The 26,769-nt window shown below is 40.7% G+C and overlaps 3 protein-coding genes and 3 non-coding genes across 6 annotated transcripts; all 6 read right to left on the reverse strand.

Annotated features, from left to right (window-relative positions):
• Window positions 1-6,158: 6,158 nt before the first annotated feature.
• On the reverse strand, window positions 6,159-11,275 carry rabggtb (Rab geranylgeranyltransferase subunit beta). The gene is made up of 9 exons (XM_056420759.1): window positions 11,255-11,275; window positions 10,799-10,906; window positions 10,118-10,315; window positions 9,694-9,799; window positions 9,354-9,406; window positions 9,142-9,252; window positions 8,643-8,768; window positions 8,201-8,350; window positions 6,159-7,722 (listed from the first exon to the last, which is right to left on the reverse strand). Exons 1-9 carry the CDS (start codon window positions 11,255-11,257, stop codon window positions 7,582-7,584), a joined length of 996 nt encoding a protein of 331 aa, XP_056276734.1. The 5' UTR covers window positions 11,258-11,275; the 3' UTR covers window positions 6,159-7,581.
• Window positions 11,276-14,262: 2,987 nt separating this feature from the next.
• On the reverse strand, window positions 14,263-21,794 carry acadm (acyl-CoA dehydrogenase medium chain). The gene is made up of 12 exons (XM_056421652.1): window positions 21,707-21,794; window positions 20,933-21,041; window positions 19,436-19,533; window positions 19,095-19,164; window positions 18,811-18,911; window positions 18,547-18,627; window positions 17,767-17,897; window positions 17,397-17,505; window positions 16,737-16,877; window positions 15,504-15,599; window positions 15,113-15,361; window positions 14,263-15,012 (listed from the first exon to the last, which is right to left on the reverse strand). The coding sequence occupies exons 1-12, from the start codon at window positions 21,719-21,721 to the stop codon at window positions 14,941-14,943; spliced, it is 1,272 nt and encodes a 423-aa protein (XP_056277627.1). The 5' UTR covers window positions 21,722-21,794; the 3' UTR covers window positions 14,263-14,940.
• A 1,322-nt stretch (window positions 21,795-23,116) lies between these two features.
• On the reverse strand, window positions 23,117-26,531 carry LOC130198399 (40S ribosomal protein S8-like). Its single transcript, XM_056421550.1, has 6 exons — window positions 26,477-26,531; window positions 25,079-25,185; window positions 24,708-24,807; window positions 24,084-24,259; window positions 23,652-23,718; window positions 23,117-23,226 (listed from the first exon to the last, which is right to left on the reverse strand). Exons 1-6 carry the CDS (start codon window positions 26,529-26,531, stop codon window positions 23,117-23,119), a joined length of 615 nt encoding a protein of 204 aa, XP_056277525.1.
• Window positions 23,377-23,445, reverse strand: LOC130198697 (small nucleolar RNA SNORD38). Its single transcript, XR_008832694.1, has one exon. It is a non-coding gene; the product is annotated as a small nucleolar RNA SNORD38 (small nucleolar RNA).
• Window positions 23,839-23,905, reverse strand: LOC130198695 (small nucleolar RNA SNORD38). Its single transcript, XR_008832692.1, has one exon. It is a non-coding gene; the product is annotated as a small nucleolar RNA SNORD38 (small nucleolar RNA).
• LOC130198699 (small nucleolar RNA SNORD46) lies at window positions 24,925-25,031 on the reverse strand. The gene has a single exon (XR_008832696.1). It is a non-coding gene; the product is annotated as a small nucleolar RNA SNORD46 (small nucleolar RNA).
• Window positions 26,532-26,769: the final 238 nt, after the last annotated feature.

Below are 26,769 nucleotides of genomic sequence, written 5' to 3' on the forward strand. Positions count from 1 at the left end.
GTTAAAATCTTTCGCAGAACTCAAAAAGTATTGAACCGAATTGCATTACATTTGGTGGGATGATTGTTTATTATCCGGGGACCAGTTGATTCGATTTTGGGATCGATCGGGTCAAAGGTCAAGGTCAAAGGTCATGAACAGGTCAAATCTTCTTGAATCACATGGAATTTGGTGGGATGATTGGTTATTATCCGGGGACCATTTGATTAGATTTTGGGATCAATCGGGTCAAAGGTCAAGGTCAAGGTCATGGAAAGGTCAACATCTTTTTTTACCATAGCACGATACATTTTTGTCCAATTGGCATGCAACTAATGCCAAAATGTTCATAATTCAATGCCCAATCTTGTGATATGCAAAGGTATGCGCTCTACCGAGTGCCCGTTCTAGTTTATTATGTCTCTGGTCTCTGCAGGTAGCTTTTCATTAGATCTCATCTTGAGTCTAATCGCTGATGTTTATGATGTCGTATTGATTATACAATAACGTATATGTATATTATTGTATAATAAATACTATATATAAAATGCACTGTAAAAATGGACCGTATAGAATATTAGTCATACTTTGAAAAGTGACCTGCTTTTAGGATTTGTGTTCTCTAGTTTGTGAAGAAGGAGAAGGGGTCCAAGAATAAATAAAGAATAAAAAATGTGCACAGTGGGGACATTTCCTTCCAGTTCAGTACTTTTTCTCTCTGAGCTAGTATCTAAACATACTGGACACCAAGCTGAGAAGCAGGGCTCTGATTTCCTGAGAACCTGGATCCATTTGCTTGGTGGGAATGGTCCCCATTGGTCTGGTTCCCAGGCTTTAGTCCAGGGAGCCCAGTAAGAGGAAGCCTGAGTGATGCGGCCTGAAACCCTCGCCCTGTGCTGACAGACGCACGCACAAAGACACCGGAGGAGGTTCCCAGCTGATGGAAACAAGTCGCTCTTCAGTCTGCCAGTGTGGATGAGACTGGTCTGGAGTTGAAGACTAAATATGGAAAGGAAGGGCGGCAACAGGACATCTCTAGACTGGAGTTTTACTCAAACAAATAATCTGCAATTAGTGAGTGTAAACATGTATGATGTTTGTACATTACCTGTTTCCCTGTATTAGATGTTGAGCAGCTGTAATGCTCAATGATTACATAATAAACATGACAAGCTTTGCTCTCCTCAGTCCGGTCCAGTGAATCAAATCCAGCCCCCCCGCGACCCTCGAAGCATAAGCAGAGCAGCTTTAGGTATAACTTTATAGATTACAGATGGATTCATGTATGAAAGGTGTCCTGTGGAGTTGTTGACCTCTAATAGCACGGTGGACCAGTTTTGAACTGTTTGTATTCTCTGACAAATCAGAATCCACTACAGCACTTGCTATTGGAACCAAAAAATATGATCAATCCATCATTTCAACTTGATAAAACGCTCTCTTTGAGATCATTTCTTTTCGCTGTCATCTCTGCTGTCTAAAGCTTCTACACCATTCAGTCCTCTTTGTTCTGCTGCCTTGTGAAAACAATTAATGAAGTGAAAGAAAAGTCATCCAAATAATTCTTTGACTTTCACACTTGTGTTAATGAGCTTTTTATGAACCATTTCAAACGTCGTGGTAATCCAGTCGTCACTCTCTAGAACCGGTGTAGTCTCGCTGTGACTTGAATGGAGTGCAGCTCATGCACTCGGCACAGAGGATGTCCTCGCACATCAGATTGCCTCCAGCTACAGCGGATAGGCTGCTGTCCCATGTTCCTCCTCTGCTCTCCAGACAGCTTACCAGGATGAATCATCTGGACTCAATATGACAGATGTGCCTCTCCTGCCACTGAAAGGCAGCATGAATTGAAATCTAATTACCAGGTGTTCTTTTTCATGCCGTCTCATTCTGATAATGTGTGTCATGATTCATCTTAAAACACAAGCGTCATTTATATTCATGTTATGTTTGAGTTATTTTGCCCTCGATTAGCTTTAAGGTCATTGTATTGTTTCTTTTTGACAGTATCTCTCTCTGTCTCCGACAGCCAACCTCTGATAAATGTCCCCATCGCCATGCAGCGTGTCTGTGCAGCAGCTGTGCTTTACTGTCTCCTAGTGGTTACAGCAGTGTGTCAGGATTTAAGGACTTGAGTCAAATGTCCTTCATTTCTCACGAGTTGTTCTGACTTCTGAATGGACGATTATAAAGAAATGCTTTTGTGCTATCTCTTATTTGTAGCGCCTGAGACAGAAGACAACGTTATTTGTTAGCAATGTCATCTTAGAAGTTATGATCGGGTCTATAACCACTGAAATTATATTATATTTAATGATATTATATTATTGTCATTATTATATAAGTCAGTCTCTTATAGCTTCCCCGTTTCCTGTGTAAAGCCCAAAATAGGTCACAACAATGTTTTGAAACAATATAGGCTACGTCGGCCATTTTAGCTCCATTTGTGAGCAGTTACACTCGCCCCAGTGGCCCTGAGAATGCGGATGTGAAATCTTAGTCATTTGTTATTTTCAACATGCACAAGAAGTCCTTGAAGTGCAAAAACGAGGCTTTGACAGCTGAGCTGACCCAAAGCTCCACAGCCGCTTCTGAAAGCACCTTGACGTTGACTGTTTTGGCAGCTGACAAGGTCAACAATCAACTTTTCATCAAATGTCTGCATGAAGAAAATAAGTTTTAGATATATTCAGCAAAAGACAAAACCTCAAATTGCATGCTGCCCTTGAGCAAGAGGAGCTGCTCAGCGTTCTGCAGGCTGGTTGCAGCTGTAGGGAGCTCAGGTGAGTTTACCTGGAAAACAATGGATGATAAAAGAATGAAATATAATTCTGTGCCCTGTGTATCAATAAATATTGTATACGTACTTCGAGGCTACATCATTCATTTCAAGCTCTTGACAGCCCAGCAGCATAAGTGAAGTTTTTTTTAGTTTAGCCTGAAGATAATCTCCAGCTGCTTCTCTCTCATTCCCAATTCATGGACAACTTGACAGTCGATTTTTTTTAAAGATTATCGTATAGTGTTGTTAAAAAAAGTCTTCAGCATCAAAATGTTCACGAATCTTTTGAAAATCTTTCTTTCACATCTATATAATAATAAGAATATGAATAACTTTATTTATATAGCACCTTTAAAAACAAAAGTTTACAAAGTGCTCTACAGAGAATCAAGGGGAAACAAATACAATGGTAAGATACAACTATAAAATAAAAAAACAGACAAACTAAATTAGGGGAACCAAAGAACTACATTAAAGAACGACATCACTTAAAAACTGTTCTATAAAAATGGGTTTTAAGAAGTGATCTAAATGAAGTTACTGATTCTGCGAGGCTTATCCCTCACATTGTGATATACATTAACATACATTGTCATGATGATGTGAAAGTTGTCCCTCTGGGAGCTGCTTAGAGACCAAAAAGAGCTAGAAAAAAGTGAATGTTGGACAAACGTTAATAAAAACATGACTACAAATGAGTGAATGAAAAAGGAACAGCTTAGTTCAGCTTTTCTTAGTGCAGAGACAGAAACAGCCGGACACTGACCAGCACCTCTAAAACTCACCTATTAACAAGGTATTGAGTTTCTGCTTCATCCAAATTAAAAAAACAGTAAAAACAAAACATTTGGGTTTTAACTAAACGACTAAACGTTCACAACAAGACTTTAAATCATCAGCGGGCCGAAAGAGCGAGTGCTGAGGCCGGTTCAGTCCCCTTTGAGCAGAGCCAGGCTGTTTCTGTTTGAAGCAACAATAATCGCCATCCTCAACATGTACGGGTGTATCTGACAGACGGTCTGTGTGGCCTCAGCACAGCTCAGGGATCAGTTTGTTTTGAGGGCAGATGTTTTGTTTTCCTCTGCTTGACCGCTGCAGAACTTCAGTGGAGTAGATTTGGTTGGATTTTTAGACATCAGCTTACATTCTTCCACTTTGACCAAAGCACTGTGGTGGATGTGTGACAGACAGCAGCACTTTGACCAAAGCAACCGCACCAACAGAGCAACGGCTGTAACCCGGTGACCTGATGACATGAGGTCAATTATGAATTCAGTGGAAACTAACTTTCTCCAAACAAAAGTCTCCCGTCCATGCCAGAGTGTTGAGCGACACAATCACACTCCGCCAGAGCTGTTGAGGGACAATAACAACAACATGTCAGTCCTTGATGTGGACATTTTAAAGCATTTCCATTTCCCACCAAACGTGTGAGTCATTCAGACACAACACTGCGGCGCTTTAATTAAACATTTATGAAGTGATTGTCTGCCTGTGCCTGTGGTTCGGCAGCATTCGGCTCAGCCCCTGTGGCCTGGACTAATCCCCAGCATTTTGTGCAGAGATAACAAGAAGATAACAAGCCTGAGAGGAGGAGAGGGAGGGGGAATGGGTTGCGCCTTTTCGGTACGAACAAACGACTGAGGGGGGCTCTGATCAATCCATCTGCCTCTCTCTCTCTCTCTCCCTGTAGTTTTCTAACTCTCTGCCTCTATCTCTCATTAGCACTTTTCTTTTTTTCTTCTCTCCCACCTTCTGGCTTTCTCTTCATGTCTCTCTTCTTCACTAATGAGAGCCGGTGGGGTTTCTCAGAAGCCTAACAACCAGCATGTTTGTCTCTGCCCAGACACCAGGGGGTCACAGATTACTGCTCCACGTAGTTTATACAAATACACAAATAAATAGAGAACTCACGAAGATGCCAGTTTTATTACATAATTATTTTGCCGTTCTGAGCTGCACTCAGAATATCACTCAGTGGAAAATGCATTTAGCTGGGACAGAAGGAGGGCCAGAGAAGAGTGGCATCAGCCATCTGACAACAGGTCTCATCCTTACTCCCCACAACTACATTCACAAGTGTATACCAACCCCCTCCCCCACCCCCTCTCCAAAAGTGTATTTAAATCTCATGAAGCAAGAATTAGTGCATGGAGAAAGTATAATGTTCCACATAATGACTGTTATCACTTGATCATTAGACTCACATTTTATATTCATTAATTATTATATGAAAGTCATTGTTATAGAAATTGTTCCAGGTAAAGTGTCACTTTCTTATCAGGCTGCACATGACAGGAGAAGTCATTATCTCTACTACGAGGAAGAAATCATGCAATGGAGAATTATCTGCCTCTAATTCCTCAGGCGTGCATCAACCTTTACGCTCCATTATTACATTCTGCCATGGCTATGAATCATAATTTCTCATATCAGCTGTGGCACTTGTGGAGAGCCAGCATTATTACTACAGCCTCAATGTGGATGTGATGTAGGATGTCAAATGCATGAGGAAATGTTAAAGTATCTCGCACTTACAGCTTATTACTTTGCTTTTTACATCTCACTGAATTGGTTATATAGAAGGCCCACTTATCTCAGAGACTATACACAAATGTAATTGCTTGCAATCACATCACAAACAACCCATCGTCTCGGCAGTTTCTCACAAACATCATTGATGTGAAAATTAAGGCATTTCTAAAGATTAGGCTGCCACCTAGTGGCCTCGACTCCACCAGACACATTCGGAGGATTATTTAAACTTTCCACGACACCAATCTCCCACACACACACACACAAACACACACACATACACACGTACACACACACACACACACACGTACGCACACACGCTGAACTCTGAGCCAATGACATCAGTGCTCGGCAATCAGCCAATCAAATTAGGGTGGGGCAACATCACTTCTGAGCATGCGTACTGTTTTCCCACAATCAGGGCACTTGACTCTGTAGTTTAGAAGAAGCATATTTAAAACTATATCAGCCGCTGGCCTTACATTTTATGACAATGATGAATAGTATATGTAACTGAGGATCGCATGAAATATAATAAATATAATTACATAAATGTCTGCATTACTCTGTACCAATAAAACCAGCCTTTGTTTCTCACACTTTTTCTCCCAACACGTTACAAACAGAAAACGTTGCAACAGAAACCCTTTGTTATTTCCACTCACTAAAGTCACCATTTCTCAACAAAAGACGTGCATTATACAAACGGTTTAATCCACTATTTGAGCCGATGCTTTTTTGTCCAATAAGTTTGATCAGTGAGTGTTCTGGTGATGTTCAGTGACACAAATTCACCGAGTTACATTCCCTAATTTGTATTCACTAGATATGTTGATAAATATACTGAGGCATCAGCATCTGCTACTTACAAATTCTCCCATCTTATTTATTGAAAAACAAAACACCCCCGTATCCCTGTTGAGGGGGAAACAAACATTTATTGCCAGTCAAGATTTTAAAAAATAAGTTACATTAATATACACAGAAAGTTGCCAACAGCAAGCAGCTTTTGGGATAACTGCCTCCCAACAGAAAGAGATCTAATAGTTCAACAAGTTGTTTCGAACATAAGAGTTGTTTAAGATGTTAAACATTAATAAGCAGGACAGTTCCTTTAGAGCTGTGCTATATTCCGTATTATAGGCTTTTGTTTAAATTACAATTAAAAATGTTTTCAGGTATCCGTCATTTAAATTGAGGACAACTTGAGAACTAATAGATTCAACATGTGATTGATTTACCTTCTGTTATCCAACGACAGATATCATTTGCATTTAGTAAGACAAGCGTGCACCATTATAACATTAAACTATCAGTTATTCCTGAAATATTTTCTTTTTTACTGAATTAGTATGGCTAAAATAAAGCTTGATAATCAAAACATCAGACTGGAAATATTTTAGGACTTTTTACTCTTAGTTTGGGGGGAAATCTAAACCCTTTGCCCACAGCTGCATGACAACAGCAGAGTAACATGGATTTAAATAAATAGTGTAGCTGAGACTGGATAAGATAGAATATACTTGGCGAGCGATGACGACGGTGCAATGTGTTTTACCTCTGGGTCTCAAACAAAAACACCGCCCATTAAACCAACTGCTGCCAAAAAACATTTGTTGTTGTCTGCAACAAGTCATGTGTTGCATCTCCAGTTCTAACCTATTAGCCCTGTGGTAGGACGACTGCTCTGGTTTAAACCGGATGGGGGAAGTTTCCCCTTCACATGCTCATGTTTCATATCGGGAAGCGGATGCGTGAAGAAGGCAAAACCTGTCAACAAAACCAAAACAACATGTGGCGTCTTCAAACCAGCCGAGTGTCTTAAGCCCCAACACATTGAAATCAGAGCAAACGTGCTCGTGCTTTTCCGTTTCAATCCACAATCGGGTTGAATATTCCTTTATCATTCACGCACACGAAACACATGTGCAAGTCAAAAAGCTAAGAAACGTTGCCTCGTGATTTCAGGGTTCTGCAAAGACGGTCACACTTCATAACATCTCTTTTCCAAACCATCCTCTCGCAATAAAAACGACAAAGGTGACTTGATAACACAATGAGTGGTTGAGGGTGTGAAGACGGACTCAGAGAAGAGTCAGAACTGCGCACAACTCTTTGTCCTTTGTGAGCAGAGACCGAATCCTGCATCTTAAATGTGTCTGTTGCTACACCAAGATGAGTGGTGCTCCTCTCTGCTCCAGACATCCAGCCGTGGGAGTGGGGTTGTTCAGCAGGGCAGCTGTGTATGAATGAGTGTGTGTGTGGGGGATGATGACAGAGGGCTAGCTGAGGAGGTCAGGCTGCAGGTCACGCCTCCGAAGGACATCCTCCGGCATGCAGAGGACCGGATTAACCGGCTTGATCCGTTCGTCCCCGAGGAGGGAGAGCCCTGCGATGCCAAACAGAGTGTGGAAAGGATCCACCTGCAAGAAGGTGGGAGCCTCAATAAGAATAGATACAAATACAGAAAGAAGTTGCATGTCCTGCTCTATTATCTGGGATTGTAAGGACACACTGTAACATAATACCGAAGGACGGTTTTAAACAATGCAAAAGAATGAGGATGTGAATCATGGAGCAGACGCCAAAGTCAAGCTGAGGGCAATGTGCACGGAAAGCCAGAAGACTGGGTTTCTCTCCCACTCCTCATCGACACCCTGCAATCACCGTGGTTGTTCATAGGCAAATATCTAGTAACATTTATAAATTTATGCGCAAGATAACTTTGATCTCATACCTTTTCACTGGTTGAAAAATAGATTTGAAGACAGAGACAAAGGATGGAATCATGGATGTGCAGAGACGCTTAAATGATGAGACAGGATTTTAAGAAAAGACTAAACTAATACGTTTCCAGCTTCCGTTTCAGGATGCAGGAGTCCGTTGTGTTTGACAGCTCACCATGTCTCCTGGTCTGTCGGCAAAGCCTCCGGTCTCCTCATCTTGACACGCTAGAATAAACGACCGCAGCTTGGTCTTGTCGATCCAGTGGATCCGACCAATGATTTTCAGCGATGCCAAAACCCACCACGAGTAGCAGACATCTGGAAGCTGAACGAGAAAAGGAAACCAGAGCTCGGTCAGTCTTGGAACTAATGTTGGTCGGAAAATACCTTTACTAATTTGGAAAAGTCTAAATACTTTTAGACTAGATATGTTGCAGGTTTAACTCTTCCAATGTGAAGAAACTTGTAGTTTGGTGAACCCAAAAATAAATTCCAGACAGCAAGGAAATAAAGAGTTAGCAGAGCTACTTTAAGAACCAATCTAATCTGATTTGATGAAAGTTTTTCAAATGACTAAGGCATTTGATTTCCCAGTAAAGCATCTGGAGAGAGCAAACCTTCTCCGGTCGTCCATTGAGGCCTCCGGACGGCAGCTGCCTCTCGCAGAGCCACCAGCCCAGCAGGTCAGCGTTCACCTGGTGAAGCTGCCCTGTGAGCGACAGGAAGCCAGAGCAGCAGTATATCTGGCAGACAGAAGGGAAAAGACCATCAAGGATATAATTGAGAAGGACTTTAACACATGTCAAAGCCCAAGAGGAGTGTGAACGTGATACCAGTCACCTTTCAGAGGGTGAACATTTCATTCGGTTGGTGTCGGGGGGGTTAGGAGTCAAACTGTCTCACAAGACCAGCCTACAGCCCCACATGTGTGATGTGAGAATAATAATTCATCCGTCTGATAACTTTTACGTGGGGACTAGCAATTTAACACGCACGGTCTGAAAGTTAGATCTTCAGATGTTACAGCTTTTGTTAAAACATTTTTTTTTAAAGATGAACGAAAAGTCAAACTCACACAGCGACTTTCTTGCACTACACAAGTAGAGGTGGACTCACCTGACCAGCATGAGACTCTGACCCAGGTCTGCAGCCAAAACCTCCGTCAAAGTTCATACAGGACAAGATAAACTCTACAGCTTTGTCAACATTGATTGAGTCCATCTTGCCCTAGAAAGAACAAGAGGACCGAGTGTCATCTTCAGATAACAAAGTGTGATAGTGTTGAATAAAGGAAAATACTTGACAAAAACTGAACATGACATACATACCAGTAATGCAAGTGTAGCAACCGCACAGAAAGAAAACCGCGTGTCTATTTCTCCTGTAACGACAAAGCTGAGCATTTGTAAAAACACAACCGTATACCAATATTAAAAGAAAACTATAATGTAAATAAATGAGAACTACAATATTGTTTTACTGAGATTTCAGCTGCAAATTATAACAATTATTTAAATTGTATATTTGTTCAAATATATTTGAAAAAGAATCAACTTGTGGTACAAATTGTGGGTTGGCATTGCAAATTATTTCATCACCTGTACTAAACTTCTTGTGTGCCTTTCATTCACTCTTTTCTTCTGCCTTTCATTTAATGAGAATGCTCACCCCATTTGTCCCCCGCAAATGAGCCATCTTCCTGCTGCAGTCCTTTAATGTACTCCACTACTTTGTCCACATCAACCGCATCGACATTGTCATACAAACAAAGGATCTGAGGAAGACATTTTAAAAATTAAAACAAAAAGTCAGATAAGACAAAACAGAAGAATTGAAAAATGTTGCTGGAAGTTAAACACACACACACATATATATCTATACACATATAGATATATATATATGCATTTGTACACACGCACATTTTCTTCAGTACATTATCTGCCTATGTGAATTATTATAGCCTCGAGAGGAGGACATGTCATTCACCTCAAATTACAGGAAAGTATTCTTTTATTTCTAGTCTGCAACAATTCTGACCTCTCGCAGCATTAATGTTGATGACAAAACAATCAGTCAGATTTCATGGAATTACCTGGACGGCGCTGAGGGTGTAGAGCAGGTGGGGGTCGTGTCCAATGCTGGCGCTGAGGCCTCCACACTCATGCTGACAGGCTTTGATAAAGTCTATGATCTCCTGGCGGTTCATCCGGGGCAGCTGCCCCATCAGGTCCATCACAGTCAGCCCCCAGTAGATGCCGCTCATCCTCAAGTACTCTGACAGCGTGTACTCCTGGACAAACACAAACAGGCCATGAATCAACAGGAGAGCAGGGCCTGTTGCTGTACAGCCGATGGAAACAGGGGTTCCTAGCTAATTCCTGCATTTGCTATAAATAACACATCAAAGACCCATGTGTACAACATAGGCAGGGTTTATATGCAGAAAACAGAATTAATTCTACAGCCAAGAAAAGAATATAGCAGGAGTTATATCCCACAGATATGCCCTTCATTTTCTACATTTACATCTATAATATTTCAATTGCACTGCCAATATCAGGTAACTTCCATCATCTAGCCACAATGCATTCGTTTGGATGTTTTGTTTATGGTATTGGTGTTGTTGTTAGAAGAGACTAAATAAATGCTGTAAAATATGACACGAGACCATAACAGAAGAGAGCATGCAGTGCCATTTGTTTCCCCCTGGTGTAGAGTGGGTGAGGAAATGGTCAGTATTACTTATATATAAATAAGATGGATGTTTACTCACATAGTCATCCTTTTTGGAGCCATAGGCAGCGATGTAATCTGCATGTTTGTCCAGCTGCAGTGTGCTGGGAGCGTCAGGCTTAATGATGACATCTTTCACTTGGGTACCCTGACATGAAACACATGAACATATTGAAAACGTGAACAAATCTAACTCACATTGTTTGAACGAGACGCAATTACAACTCCCCTCATGTGGCCGAGTAAACACATAGCATGGAGCTAACTAGCTAACGCTATTGAGATTGATTATCAACGAGCTACATGCTGCTAATGCTAAGCTACATTTCAGCGACTTCACTACACTTAACGTTAGATGCTTTCACACAATACTGCTCTACTGCGGCGCGACAGTTGGATACAATGAAGACAAGAAGACATGTCCCTCTACTTTGGCTGCAATGTTATCTTAAACGTCACTGACTAACTATAACTATACAAACATGACAGCAGTTACCATTCTGAAAGTGTTAGCATAATCAGGCTTCTTCTTCTTCTTCTTCGATTCGGCAGACTAGACGCGCCAGGGTGTATTGCTGCCCTCTATTGTTTGGTAAAGAATTTTCTTAACTATTTTCCATTGGGATTTCAGGGTTTGTGGTAATGTGGTCTCTCAGTCATGTTGTCGTGTTAAATTAAATAATATCTAACGAATATCGATTTTCTGTTTTTAAATGGATGGTTTTTAAATTTAATTTAATTTTTAAAAATGAAGTTTACTGAATTGTGTTCAGTTATTCTCTCAGATTCTTAATTTTAAGCCCGGTTAAAGTGCAGAGTACAAATATTTTCTCTAGTTTCTCCCAAGTATCTGACCAGTTTTCTCTTTTAAAGTGAGTTATTATTTTACATTTCCCATCCGGGTGTTCTGTTAATCAATTATTGAAATCCAAGTTCACATCTTGTACTTTCTGTGATGACCCTGGCTCGTATTTCTGCAGGTGGGCGTGGCCAAGGATCATGAGGAGAGTGGAAACACCTGAGGTAATCAGCAGCACTGACAACACCTGGGCCTTGTGTGCCAGTGCTGCTAATAGGCCCTCTGGTCTCAGGAGCTTTCTCTCTCCCACCGTCCTGAGGCCCCATGTGGCTGGTTGTAGAAGAGTATGGTTTGACAACATAATACAGACACTTTCCACCCATGTACTCACCTCCACCACTGACTCCACACACTACTCTTTATTCTACCCAAGTTATGTTATGCTACCTAAGTTAAATAAAACCCTTTTCTGTTAACTACTTGCTTGTGTGTATCCCCCTTTGTTGTCATGACCGTGTGGCCCGGTTTGTGACGAGAGCATCCCTGTGAATTCGGTCAAAAACATAAATATTGGAGAATTGCGCCCCACTACTTATTCTCAGGGTTTTAGCTTGTGAGATATCCAGTCTTTTAATTACAGCAGGAGCTCCAGATCCATCTCTAACTTGAGTTACAGCAAACAGAAGCTCCTCCTATAACATCTTGTTCCATCAGCTGTGTGATCTTAGTTAGTTGCACCTGTCGTGTTTCTTGACTTGCCACATCCTCGGATGAGAGAGACCTCCGAGGGAGATGATAGCACGATTGGGATTTAACAAGCGAGCTACGGTGTCCATGCCGACAGTGAGACCGGGGTATTGGCACAAGCTCTTCTACCTTCTCAAAATTCATGTTGCGCAGGTCTTGGCTCGTGAACTGACCAGAAGGATCCAGAAAAGTCAACACTTTCTTAAAAGATGATCACCATCATCGTTCTACTGTTTTGTTTCTTTCACTTAATCATGTGGGAGGAAAAAATGACCGTAAAAATGCAATGATCAATTATTATTATATATCTGATGTCACACATTACATATTTGCATACAGAGCTGCCTGTCCCCTTTATTATATTATTTCTGTCTAGATGATGAAACATGTAGCAATAGTCTCATCTGGTATTCAGATAAATATGCAGACGTTCCAGCAAACAGAAAATACAAACGTAACTCTATTCAACCATCAACATCCTGTTTATTATCGACACCATTCAAATATGTATGGGCTTTAATCCAACAGGAGACATATTGGGGCAGAAGTGATTTTATTTCCCCAGAACATGAAGACGGTATACGGAGGATCTTCTTTTCAAAGTAACACAGAAGACAGAGTTTGTTTGAGAGGCCAAGCTGCAAGCAAACACAACCAATAGTTTGCACAAAAAATGTACGAGCTTCGGAATGTAAACTTTAATAGAGTCGGAAGAATTTAGCTAATTCCTTCAAATCACGGTGAAAATAATTGTGATTTCCAGGAACAATAAGATTCATTTGACTCTACAGTTGCTGAAGTAGATCAAATAATCAAATAATTTATTTTCATTTTTATTGCCATCAGATTGAGGCAAACCGGTTTCTAGCCCAGGGTGTCACATCGTCCTTCACGTGGTGCCGCTGTACTTGAAATACTTCCGTGAGAAACTCCACGTCTCTGTCAGACTCGATCCAAACCAGCTTGGCAGGTCCATCTACTTCACATCTCAGAGCACAGAGGGAGAACAAAGAGGCCCTTTGTTTTAATCTGTTTTAATGCTCCCAATTGTTACTTTCAATGGTTTTATGTGAAGCACTTTCAAATGTGTATATGCAAACAAGCTTGCTCTGCTTATGCAAGCATCAGTATAGTTTCTAAGCTGAATGTCAGATATGGCAAACATGGCAATAACATCCCACCTGATGAAGACCCTGGAGAGGTTGGTCCTGGTCCATCTTCGTCCCCTGGTGAACTCATCCATGGACCCACTTCAGTTCTGTCTCTCTGATTGGGTGATGGGATCATTTGATTATTCATCCAAAGACCTGAAGACCAATGTCTCCTTCTCGTTTTCCTTAAATACATGTTGTTTACTTGACAGATAGATAAATACTTTATTAATCCCCAAGGGGAAATTTGTCGTCGCAGTAGCAGCACCAATAAACTAAACACACGAGAATAAAAAATAAAATATAAAGTTCCCCCTGACTCCCGAGGGACTCTGTGTAACGGTGACTCTTTTTGCAAGAATAAATGATTTCATAGACAAGTTCTGGTTCTTCGATATTCGTCATTTCAGTTTAAAGACTCAACATTGGGCGGGGACAAGAAATCCTAGGTAAAACATTGGTCCCAATTCGCTCATTGGCTGAGCCGTCTGTCCGTCGGTGTTGTAAACGTGTCCACGCCCCTTAACACTTGAAGTCATCACTCCATCCTCCTCTGCGCCATTCTGTCCCCTGCTCTGAATGGCATCACAGGGGTCCTCAGAATGCTCTAAGTCTGCTGCTCTCTTCTCTCCAAGCCAGGTGTGAAACTCCTACGAGACTCAAGCATCTGTGTGGCTAATACACAATCAGACCTCACAGTTTCCTTCCTCTTAAGTTTCCCAATCCAAAGACATTCTTTAATAATACAGTATATTATCAAACAATCTACACAAAATATCCTTTAATATAAAATACCAAGCAATAATCTACACAATATATTCTTTAATAACCAATGTGAAATTAACGAAAATCATCAAATCCCAATGTATTCACAGCGATATATTTTATTCATCCGACCAGGAGACGATGGATTCAATTCACTATCTAGAACAAAGAACTATTTTTAAAAGGACCTTATTTTCTAAAACAGACAATGTGCATTTTTACAGTTTTGTGAAGATATATTTAATTGGTTGCCCTCAAACAGACAAAATAGTCATATAAATACAATTAACAAATTGATGTCCAGACTGCTAACAAAAGCACCAGTGTTTGTGCCTGGCAGCAATTATTTACAACCTACAGACAGTGCAGCCTCACAGAACACGGCCATCTTTTATCTGAATGTGGTGATCCTCAACTCAACAAGTCATAAAGTAAGGCCACCGTTCTGAGCTCCGCTGTTTTTGGAACACACTTTTAAAATAGGATAGGTCTCATTGATGTTCTCTTATTAGAACGCTGTCGACCGATTCAGGGTCTGCATCAGATTGAAAACGGCAAATCTAAATGCTTTTAAGGCAAACAATCAGAGAAATAGAATATTCATCTCTAACCAAACAATATGTTGCATCTGTGTAAGCAGATCTATTTACACGAACACATGTAATGTGTAGAAAAGTGAAAACATTACATTCGAATGAGGACATGTCAGGTGTGCCGAGTTCATTTTTTGTATTTTCCCAGGTGCTCTCGGGCAATAATGAGTCTTTGGATTTGAGATGTGCCCTCGTAGATCTACAAGGGATATGAAAGAAAAGCGGGGAAAAAAATCAGGACAACGAAGTTGTGACCAAATCTCTGTTCGCTGAGATCAGGATGCTACATCGCCACGTACCTGGTAGATCTTGGCGTCTCTCATCAGCTTCTCCACCGGGTAGTCGCTGTTGAAGCCGTTGCCTCCAAATACCTGAACGGCATCAGAAGCCACCTGATTGGCGATGTCTCCGGCGAATGCTTTGGCGATGGAGGCGTAGTAGGTGTTTCTGCGGCCCTGGTCCACTTCCCAGGCAGAGCGCTGGTACGCCATCCTGGCCAGCTCCACCTTCATCGCCATCTCAGCGAGGAGGAAGGCCACGGCCTGGTGCTGTGAAACAGGAGGAGAGACTGTAAACACTGTGCAGCCGAGTTATCATGGGATTTACAGTAACGACAGTATTGACACTTGTTTACACCTGTGTACCCCATAAACATGTGTTCGTGCTGATAAAAGAAATAAGCAAACAAACCTCAGCAATAACTTTGCCAAAGGTCTTCCTTTGTAGTGCATACATGGTAGCTTCGTCAAGGGCCCTCTGCGCCAGGCCGGTTGCTCCTGCTGCCACCTGCATTGCATGAAGTACATCAGCAACATCACAGACACTGATCTAAAAGTAAACAATGAACTGATTTTGTATCTTTATAGATCGTTTCTGAGATTTAGCTTAAATTATGCTAACATTAAAACATTTTTACTGTACCAAGGAAGAGTTTATAAAAAAGTCCTGTATATAGATTTCCCCAAGAGTTCCAGGAAATGAATAATGCAGATGTGTTCCATACATATCTGAAATCCCCTACAATAGCAATCAAACAATTTTAATGTATCAATTAGGACATTTTTCAAAGTAAAAGTCCTAAATGTTTAAAGAAATCTGTAATTTCTTTAATGTTTGAGGTGCTTTATATATGTATTTCCTCATAGTCCTAGGCAATAATGCTACACAATAAATAGAATGCTTCAATCGACACCGTGATCGGTGATCGGTATTATCAGATCGGCAGATACTGATTTCAGTGATCGGTGATCGGCACAAAAAACCTGATCGGTGCATCTCTAGTAATGAATGATGAGTGTCTCATGTGCAATGTCTAAGAGCACAAATGTGTTTGGGTGCAGCAATAGAGCATCTTATATTGGGAGCCGTGGGTAAACTCCCTTTAATTTTGTGATGTATAAAGCGCACTAGTTAATAATCTGCGGACAAGCAACATTTATTTTGTAATCTCATTTTACAGATTTTCTTTATGGAAGGATATTAGCGCAAAGTGGATCAGTTTAAACACATTTCCGCATGTCCACACGTATCCAACGGTTGCACTTTCTGCTGCGATTAGACACTGTTGACTAGAGTTCCCAGTTACCAAGGTCCAGCTGTGGCAAGGCGCTCATAAAATATGTTGTATAATAAAAATGTAAGAAAAATTGGAAAAAGAAAACAACTGCTGTTCATGCGGACTCTTTTAAGGATGTGCACGGCTAAACTTGTGTTTTTCGCAAATTGTATTTTCTTGACACTGATCAAATATTATTTTGTACTCTTGATTCCTTTAAATATCTTGTAAATAAACTCTTGATGAATACAAATGAATTCCTGTTTATTTAAATAACAATAAAACTGTTCTTTTGACACACAGGACACTAATACATGGTATTACATGTCCTGAATTATTATTCAGTTCCAGATAGAAATAAGACTTACGGGTGGCCTGGTGTTGTCAAAAGCGCCCATGGCAATCTTGAAGCCAACTCCCTCTGCTATCAGGACGTTTTCCTTTGGTACCCTCACATCCTCAAAGGTGATGCCTCTGGTATCAGAACACCTCTGACCCATGTTCATCTCCTACAAGCACAAAACAAACACAATCACATTTTATCTCGTGGTTCACACATCAGTTCATATTGGACAACCCTGACTGGAAAGCAGATCCTCACACACAGTTTTCCTTTCCATTAAGATCTAATTCTATCTTATCATGGTATATACCGCACTGATCTAGAAGTGGAGTTTATAATGCACCCAACAGGGAGAAGAAAATGGTCAAAGCTCAAAGAATCAAATAAACCCAACTGTCACTTTTTACGCATTAATTGTGAAATGGACGCTATATATACTGCGACAGAAAATATACATATTATATGATTGAAAAGCAAGATTGTTGGGAGCAAACATGTAATAGCATGTATAGTTACATAAAGATATGAAAGAATATTGTTTTAAAGAGTTCCAAGAGATTGCAATTGAAGCTTGGTCAGCCATAAAATGATACTCAAATATTGTGTGTGTGTGTGTGTGTGTGTATATATATATATATAACACTGATTTTAATACTAAACAATGTGTGATCTAGCTTCATCTCACCTTCCTTCCTATTTGAACTCCTGGACTGTCGGCCTCCACAATGAAGCCAGTGAAAGCCTTGCCGGCTGAACATTTAGGATCTGGGTTAGTGCGAGCCAGGAGGAAGTACCTAGGAGTATAAAAGAGTTATACAAGTTCAGATAACCTTCAGAGCAACGTCAGATGTTCTTGCACTCATTATCTTTCAGGATCTGTAAATATAAAAACTCTGCTGCCAGGTTATTAGGCCCACATAGTGAAAACAAATGCGCTCTGATGCAGAAGTCCTGCATGAAGGTTATGATGTGAAGTTTTAAGCATCAAAAACATAAAGTGCTGACTGAGTATATATTCTTTGTGTACAATAAGAACAATGGTAGCGAGTACACACCAGTTGGCTTTCCCTCCATTGGTGATCCACATCTTCTGCCCGTTAATAACATACTCATCGCCCATCTTCACAGCTCGGGTCTTGATGCCGGCGACATCAGAGCCCGCTCCAGGCTCCGTCACACAGTACGCCTGCCGAAAAAACACACCAACACCCCATTATTGATTATTTTGGCTTGTGTCATCCGCTCAAGGTAATATAGTAGTGCTGTGATTCGTGGGCGACTGTGGGTCAGTGGTCAGCAGGTCAGTCTTTCAATGAGCGGTTCAATCCCGCTCACGGCCCTAGTCCATGTGTCCTTGAGCAAGACACTTAATACTGAATATGATTGTAAGTCGCTTTAGATATAAGCATCAGCTTAAAAAAACTGAATATCAGGGCTCATGTTCCTGCCTTCACAAGGATCCATATCTTGCTTTTATTTCTAGAATCTGAGAACATGGAGCCAGCAAATACTGAAAGAATTCTCCAAATAGATGTTGACGAATGACTAATCATAGAATCATTGCAGTTCTACTATTCAACATGATGAAATTAACTTGATTTAAAACACCAGGTATACATGCTCGGGAAGTACACCATTCTTATATATAATTGATACATTAATCCTATTTGAACATAGAGTACTAGTCTTGGTAGCGTTAAACTTGTAATGCAGTCTTTGGTAAAAGTAGAAGGATAAGATGAGCAGAGAAGAAAGTAAATAAAACCTTTAAGATAAACTCAAGTAAAGTCCCTCCTTGAGCAAATATGCTCATTGTTTATTTTCACAATACTCACACACATCAGAGGCTCCTCGATCATCCTTCCCAGGTATTTAGTCTTCTGTGCTTCATTGCCAGCTAGAATAACAGGCATTTGCTATGTGGGAGAAACAGATATAACTTTAATTTAAAGACCGTTATTAATCATCATAATGAAAGATGCACACTTTGGAAATATAGACGACAGTTTCACAACATGGACATTTGTTGTTATATAAACAAAGCAACCGTTTAGGAAATGCAAATGAAACGCTAGCAACACGAATAAACGAGAACTTACTCCCAGAGAGTTCGCCTCAATAGCAGTCTGGACTCCGGTGCAGCCGTAAGCCAACTCTTCTGTGACGAGGCAGTTATTAAAGATCGACAAGCCCATTCCACCTGAAAACATCGAGACAAACATAACGTCAGCCCAAAACTGTATTAACAGACACTTTAATGCACTTTCACACAGCAAAGTGCGGCTACGGCTTAGGTCACCATCTAAAAACTGAATTAATGCGAGAAAAGGTGTGTCAGGGTGTGCGTGGCCTCAAAAAGACAATGAGCAAGAAAACAACATACCATATTCCTGTGGAATGTGACCGTTCATCAGACCAAGCTCCCATGCTTTCTTGATGATGGGCATAGGATACTGCAACATGAGGTATACATTATGTTTCAGAGATTTTCAAACGTTTTGAGACTCAATTTAAGGAGAGATTCTCATTATAGTATCAGGATGAAAGGTAAGAATTCTTTTAATATACTCTCATAAGAGACATTCACAAGATACAAAATCTATGTATGACTGAACTTTCCTTCTGAGCTTTGCAAAGCCTTTATGTCAGTAAACTTATCAAGCAAAGCTATATTTAAGAATGATATTTTCACAAATCTCCACCTAATCGTGGTGCTGTACTCACTTCACCAGTCCTGTCATAAGCAGCCGCAGCAGGGACGATCTCTTCACGCGCAAACTTCCTGGCTAGCTGTTGGAACTCCTTTTGCTCATCCGTCAGCTCTGTTGGGGCGAAGCCAATACAGACATGAGGAACAAGTCCTAACTTGCAGAAAGAGAGCTGGCAGTAGTCACGGTAAGCTACTAAATACGCCAGGAAATAATAAATAATCATATTAGTATTTTGTTTGGTCTCAGCATTGATATTGTTGACCCTGTTGTAGATAGGAAAATGCTAACAAAAAAGAAAAGATATATCTGAAGTTTATTCACCACCCAGAGGATAAGTAGCCATAAAGAAGCCCAGGTCATTGGTTAACGTTAGCTAGTAACATTAGAAGGGTAACTACCCACATAGTGTAAACCTGCATCATTTTGAAATGCATTCAGGAAACTCAGAACTCCAGTGCAGATGTAGTGCAGGTTGAGGAAGCAGCAGCTGAACCATCAGGGCTTCAGGTGAGGTCTTACTCATGGTATATTGTGAAGAATTACAATGCAATAGCAATGAAACTGAAGGACGTTTGTGGAATCTGACCTCATGTCAGCACTTTTGGATTGTGAATTATGTGACGTTGAATTTAAAAATAACAAAGCTGTTCCATAAAACCTGAACCTATTACCTAAATATTCTGAATTGCTTTCAAAATAAAGTTAAGAACTACTCATATACAGTCTACATTAATTCATTAAGGCATTATTTTTTAAATACACTCAGGAAACTCAGAAATCCAGTGAAGATGTAGCACAGGTTGAGAAGCAGCAGCTGGACCATCAGAGCTTCAGGTGAGGTCGATATTGATTCCGTGTTGAGGTGTATTACCAATGGCTGACAGGGAAAACATTGCCTACTTTTTTTATGTTAATTATTATTATGTGTAAACATTCATGTGCAGACTAGGCCAACTGTTATTGGTTCTTCAGGGAACGGTCAGTTTAAGCAACAGTGACCGTCATGAAGGGAGTGTAGCGGCGTCCTGGATATGGGGAACTTTACCAGCCTGATCCAAAATTCATCCGAGTACAGCATCTCCAGCACAAGAAGTTACGGTTTCAAGCAAAGTGGTATCGTCAGTATCTGCATTATAGCCCTACATTGAAAAAGGTACTTTGTTTTGAGTGTGTCAAAGCATGCCACTCAGGGAAAAAAGAATGACCCAGCCTTCTGCTTAAATGGATTTTGTAATTGGAAAAAGTGCCAATGAAAGCTTTAATAGCCATCAAGCGAGTAACGCACAGCATCAAGCTGCAACAACAAATACATTGGAGACAATGCCAGTTCACATCCAAATACTAAGTACAATGGCTAAAATAAAGTTTGCCTGTTCAACATAATGTCAAGCACGTTTTGGTGTCTGTACCAATGCTGAGACCAAACCTACGCCCTTGGTTTTAAAGCAGGTATGACAAAATGTGAAGGTATCCTTTGAAAATGAAGAAGCGGTTCCTCTCTCCTACTTACCAAAAGAGAAGCCGAGGTTTGCTGGTTGGCCTGAGTGAGGTTCAACACGGGATGCAGCAGAACTGCATCTCTGCACCCGGATCCCAGTTCGCACACTGGCTTGGAAAACCTGTGGATGGAGTTAAGTGACTAAAACCTTAACTTATTCCTGTTTGCATCTCTGGTGCTTCACAATTACATCCACAGAGCTACGCATTGTACCTTTATAAATAAATACCACGTTTTAAAAACAGTGATCACTTTAACATTAAGTTCTCAAGGGAACTCACTTTCAAAATGTAAACAAATATTAACCTATATGTTATGCTGCAACTGTACTTCTATCCCACAGGAAATGGCACACATGGTCGCTCGTTAAATAGTCTGGATCTGTGTAGACCAGCTGCTCTAATATATATATATATATATATATATATGTCCTGATCCGAACTGAGCGAGTCCGTTGCACCAATAACACTGCACAAACTGCTACTGCCATCACGACTGAAACTACTACTTCTATTTTTCGTAATGTCCGCAATGCTTTGCGATTAATTTCAGCTTCAAGGTGTTCCATCCAACGCATTGTCGAGTTATTTTAAAATGCGTATAGCTGCGACATCGCGTCTTAAGATGCGTTACGGAAATCAGAGAGCTGTGACGTAGACAGCCTTCAGCTTTACGCTAAATCAGCTGAATACGATGTAAAAATGTAAGCGAGGTGGACAACAACCTCTCATTGACTAAAGCTATGACAATATGATGGTGAATTGTAGCTATTTAAACGATACGTACCTTATTGAAGAGCATTATGAGGTGTCGATACTGCTCGAGCTACAGACACAGACCGTTCTGAAACCTTTGTCCTACAGACAGAACCCGCGCCTCTCAGCCAATCACTGCAGCGGGATTGATCACATGTCGTGGCTCGTCATCTGGACACTGACCTTTCGCCCAGATTGCATAATCGTCACCTCACAACGTGTTATAACATCAAAACACATAACCCAAACTATTGATGAATGGTTTTCACATGCAGTGTATTCAAGTATGTATATTTCTTACTGCAACGTGGTTAAACTGACATATTGTGACTTTACACTGAGTTTATCCAAGGAGTGATGTTTGTATGACCTTGACTCCCAATACATGTTACACGTTCAATACTTGTATTACCTTGCAACACTTTAGCTTCCATTCCTTCTCAGCTGTATTTATCTGGTCACCTCAGGCCACAACACACACACACACACACACACACTTTAAGTGTACCACCAGAGACACTGTGCCACTGTGATAAAGGATGCCTATCGCTCAATCCCCTTTGCAGCTTTGGAACTCTCTGATCATTGTCTGGCTCATCTTCCTCCGACCGAGGAGATGGACCAACATGGCAACACTAGAGTTCCAACTTCCAAGCCTGCTTTGTTTGCACCGAATGTTTTTTACACTGCCAAGATAGACCTGATGAGCTCACCGACACGTGACTCCATGGGTTTTTGTAAGGACATGTCTTGGCCAAGTAAATTCTTCTGCACAAACAATAAACAGGTATAGTGCAAAACTCAAGCAACTTTGTAAGGCCAAGGAAGAGGCCTCTAGAAGTGGGGACCGGATCCTGTATAACCAGGCCGGGAATAAACTGACAAGGAGATTTCGCAAACAGAGCTACACTGATGACCTCCGTCAGTGAGGACAGATCTGCAGGACCTTGGCACGTGTGGATTATTTTCAAATGATTCCCCCCCCATGACTGCTCTGACATTAAACAACCCCCTACACCCCCTCACCTCCCAACTGTACTGAGGGAGGCTCCAATTCAGTTTATTAAATTCACATTTCTTTCTTTGAACAGCTAGATTTAATCTCAGGCGCCCAACCACGAATTTAGACTAAATTGTCAAGTGCATTTTATTTTCCAGTACACTCAGCCAGCTACCATTGATATGTAATCATGGGTAATATTAAACTTGACAGCTCTTGCATGCACTTCTTATTTGCTTTATTTTCCATAAATGAGTGAGGGATCTTTATTAAGCTTATTTTCTCAAGCCCTGCTAATTAGATTAAAAATACATGGCATGTTATACCTTGGGGTTATGCTTACAAACTCAATGGAGTTTCACATCAATAAACAGAGTAAAGCAGGGGCAGCAGACAGTTTGGGGCATTTGGATTTTATTGAAGTATCAAACAGCTGTACATCTATTTGCCCTTCTTGGCCTTGATCTTCCTCAGGTAGAACTCAAGCTCTTTTCCCTCGAGGATGTAGCCGTCTGCTCTGCCGCACTGGCCGGGTCTGGAGGCGATGCAAGCTGGAGGAGGGAAAAGGGAAATAATCAGCGATGAGGTAGATAACTATCAAACTATTAAGGAAATAGTCTGTAATCAACTTCTAAAGCATCAAACCCCCCAGACAGGGTGAATTAACACAGCAGCTGACATTCATAAAAAGGCAACAGGTCTTTCTCAGAGTCGTTATTATCATCACCGTCATTCAGTAGCAGAACTGGACAAGGTTATCTTCATAGAAAGACGTGCGCCAGAACTGACTTGTAACAGGCCATGAAAAGAAAATACAGCTTGTGACCCTGGTTTAATGTAGAAATAAGTGGGGGCGATTTTCAAACTTTAACTCCAAACTCTGAGTTATTCTACAGGATCTGAGCAACTCATTTAAACATCACTAAAAAAAGTACCTGCTGGAATTGCTACTCCAAGGTCTTGACGGGCTTTTTACGCTCATCGTACTTCTTCTGGGTCTTCTTTGACCTTTTCTTGTTCAGGACCTCTTCCTCATCAGCAGTCTACAGAAGAGGGAGAAATGAAGTTCATTAGAGAGACATTTAACAATGCATTAAGTTCACACAACCATCTGAGCAACAGCAGCTGATATACAATACATTTATCACTAGAGGTGATGTGTCTTTCTCAGTCTTCCTTATCATCGCTTTCATTCAGTAGCAGAACTGGACAAAGTTATCTTCATGGAAAGACACTCACCATGTCAGACAGCACCATATAATATAGGCTTCATGAAAACATTTAACCTTTTATATATTACAATGGGAGGACCAGTTTATACATACACGGCAAAAACAAAAGCTGTATGATGCATTTATATTTCTCACAACTGAATAAAAACAAGATTAAGATATTAAATGTCACATACCAGCTTAGCTCCCTTCTTGCGTCCCAGAGGAGTGGCAAAGTGTGCCTCATACCACTGCCTGAAGGGAAGGCTGTCGATGAGGACGATGCAGTTCTTCACCAGGGTCTTGGTTCTGACCAGCTCGTTGTTGGAGGCATTGTAGACCACATCAATGATCCTGGTCTTGCGTGTGCAGCCTGCATACACAAACAAAAGCCATTAGTAACAGAAAATGATCCTCTTATTTGGGGGGACTAATACCATTATTTATTTTTTAACGTGCAACATGTAGGACAACGGTCTTTCTCAGGTGTCTTATTATCACCAATTATATTCTGTAGCAGAACTGGACAAAGGTATCATCATAGAAAGACATGTCTAACATCTAAGCAATATAAAAATAAAATAAATATACACTTTTATTAATCCCCAAGGGGAAATTAGTTCTCTGCATTTAACCCATCCTTAGTTACTAAGGGGGTTCAGTGCCTTGCTCAAGGACACTTCGACTTGCAGCTAATGGGGAGAGCGGGGATCGAACCCACGACCTTGCGGTTGAAGGACGGTTGAAGGACGGCCCTCTTACCCCACTGAGCTACAGCCGCCCCATATCATGGACAAAAGTAGCATTTTAAATTAACTTACACTCAGAGCCCCATGAGAAGTTACCGACATCAAGCCTCAGAGCACGATACTTCTTGTTCCCACCACGGACCCTCACCGTGTGGATGCGACGAGGTCCAATCTAGAGAAATAGACACAATATACTTTAGTAATTGTACAATTTGTATGCTTATGGTTTGAGGTTATGCGTAGATATAACTCAGAAGGCTCATGGAAAAGTTATATGAACATATATTGAAGCGTGTCAGCGTAACTATGACAAGTCCTAACATTGGTAAGTCTAGAGCTTTGAACCAAGACGGTTCAAAAAGACATACCTAAGGTCATGTTTTCATCACCCACGCTACATAAAAGCAAGTCTTTTTAGAGCAGGTAAACACTGTAATACATACTTTTGTGTTTGAAGGAGGGCGTCCGAGCTCATACTTCCTTTTCTTGTGGTAGGGCTTGCGTTTACCGCCGGTCTTGCGGCGCTTATGCCAGTTATCCCTTGAGATACCTGAGTAAATAATTAAAACAAAGAACACGCTATTATGATCGTTGGAGAACTATCTGGACAGTCAGTACAACGTGGTCTATGCTTGAGCAATCAGTTCTCCAAGGTATAAGGTTGTCCGCAATTTTAATTATGGATTCCATTTGTCTCATCATTTCGCTCAAGCAATAGTTTGGTCCCTTTTCAGTTCAACGGTGCCTGCATATCTGTTAATTGAATAAAGATTGTTTAGGATAAATTTAACTCAACTTTTCAGTATATTGATATTCTACTGAACTGAATAGACCATGTAATCATACTGCACTATTACCTTCATTTCATTGTTGTGTTTTAGGTTCGAATACATACATACACATATACAAGGAACGTTACTGTTTTTTCCGTTGCTCTCAATGAACATAGAAATAGAGTAACGTAAAAACCAGAGTAAAGTTCCTTGTATGTGTACGCATTGATGGTTAATAAAGGGAATTAATTCCAAAATGAGAGTATACTTGTCCTTGGTCATATGCTTACCTTTATGTGAACGTTCATCTTTTTAGTTTCCTTCATTTAGAGAAGTGGTGCACACTCGTTGCTTGACCCCATCTTTTTGTAGGCCTACCACGTGGCCTATTGAATGAAGGCCGGGACAGTCTTGAAAAGAAAAGAAAAAACCAGGTGTTAAGCTCGTTCGTTGGACAACTATCTGGACACTCGGTACAACATGGTCTATGCTTGAGCAATCAGTTCTCCAAGGTATAAGGTTGTCCGCAATTTTAATTATGGATTCCATTTGTCTCATCATTTTGCTCAATCAATTGTATTGACCTTTCTCAGCTTATTGGTGCCTTCAGATCTGTTAATTGAATACAGATCACGATGAACTATGTTTAGGATTAATTAACTCAACTTTTCAGCAGTTTTATATTCTACTAAACTGAACCGACCACGTGATGCACCTAATGCTAGTGCTTTAAAATGATCACACGCGGAATAGAAAAGTCGGGCCCTTAACATTATACGGAGGCCTTCTAAGAACATGCTTGTATATCTAAGATAGGCCTTAGTTAACTTGACGTTCGTCACATAACTTTCACATAGATTATGTTAAATATAAAGAACTTTCGTGTGGCAACGTGACTACCTAATGCTAATGCTAACATTAAGTTGACTACTCGCTAGTGGCGCGTTTTAAAAATCTGAAATCCACTCCAGCATATGTATATGTTATATAAAATTGAAGTCCAGGTGGACCAAAGCTTTTCAATTACTAAAGCTATGACAATATGAAGGTGAGTTTAACGATACGTACCTCTTTGTGAAGCATTGTGAAGTGCCGACACAGCGCTCACAACTTTGCCATACATATAGAATCAGCGCCTCTCAGCCAACCACAGCAGAGGGATTGATCACATGTCTTCTTCTTTGTCTTCTTTTGGGTTTTTTATGGCGGATGGCATCCAACAAAAGGTGCATTACCGCCACCTACTGTACTGGGGTATGGACCAGAGCTACCTATCCCTCCAAAATAAAGTAAAATAAAATAATAAAATAAATAAAACCCAACTTATATCCTTCCACTCAACCCGGTTTCCTTCAGATATT

The sequence above is a fragment of the Pseudoliparis swirei genome, chromosome 8 (assembly GCF_029220125.1).
Source record: "Pseudoliparis swirei isolate HS2019 ecotype Mariana Trench chromosome 8, NWPU_hadal_v1, whole genome shotgun sequence".
Taxonomy (NCBI): Eukaryota; Metazoa; Chordata; class Actinopteri; order Perciformes; family Liparidae; genus Pseudoliparis; species Pseudoliparis swirei.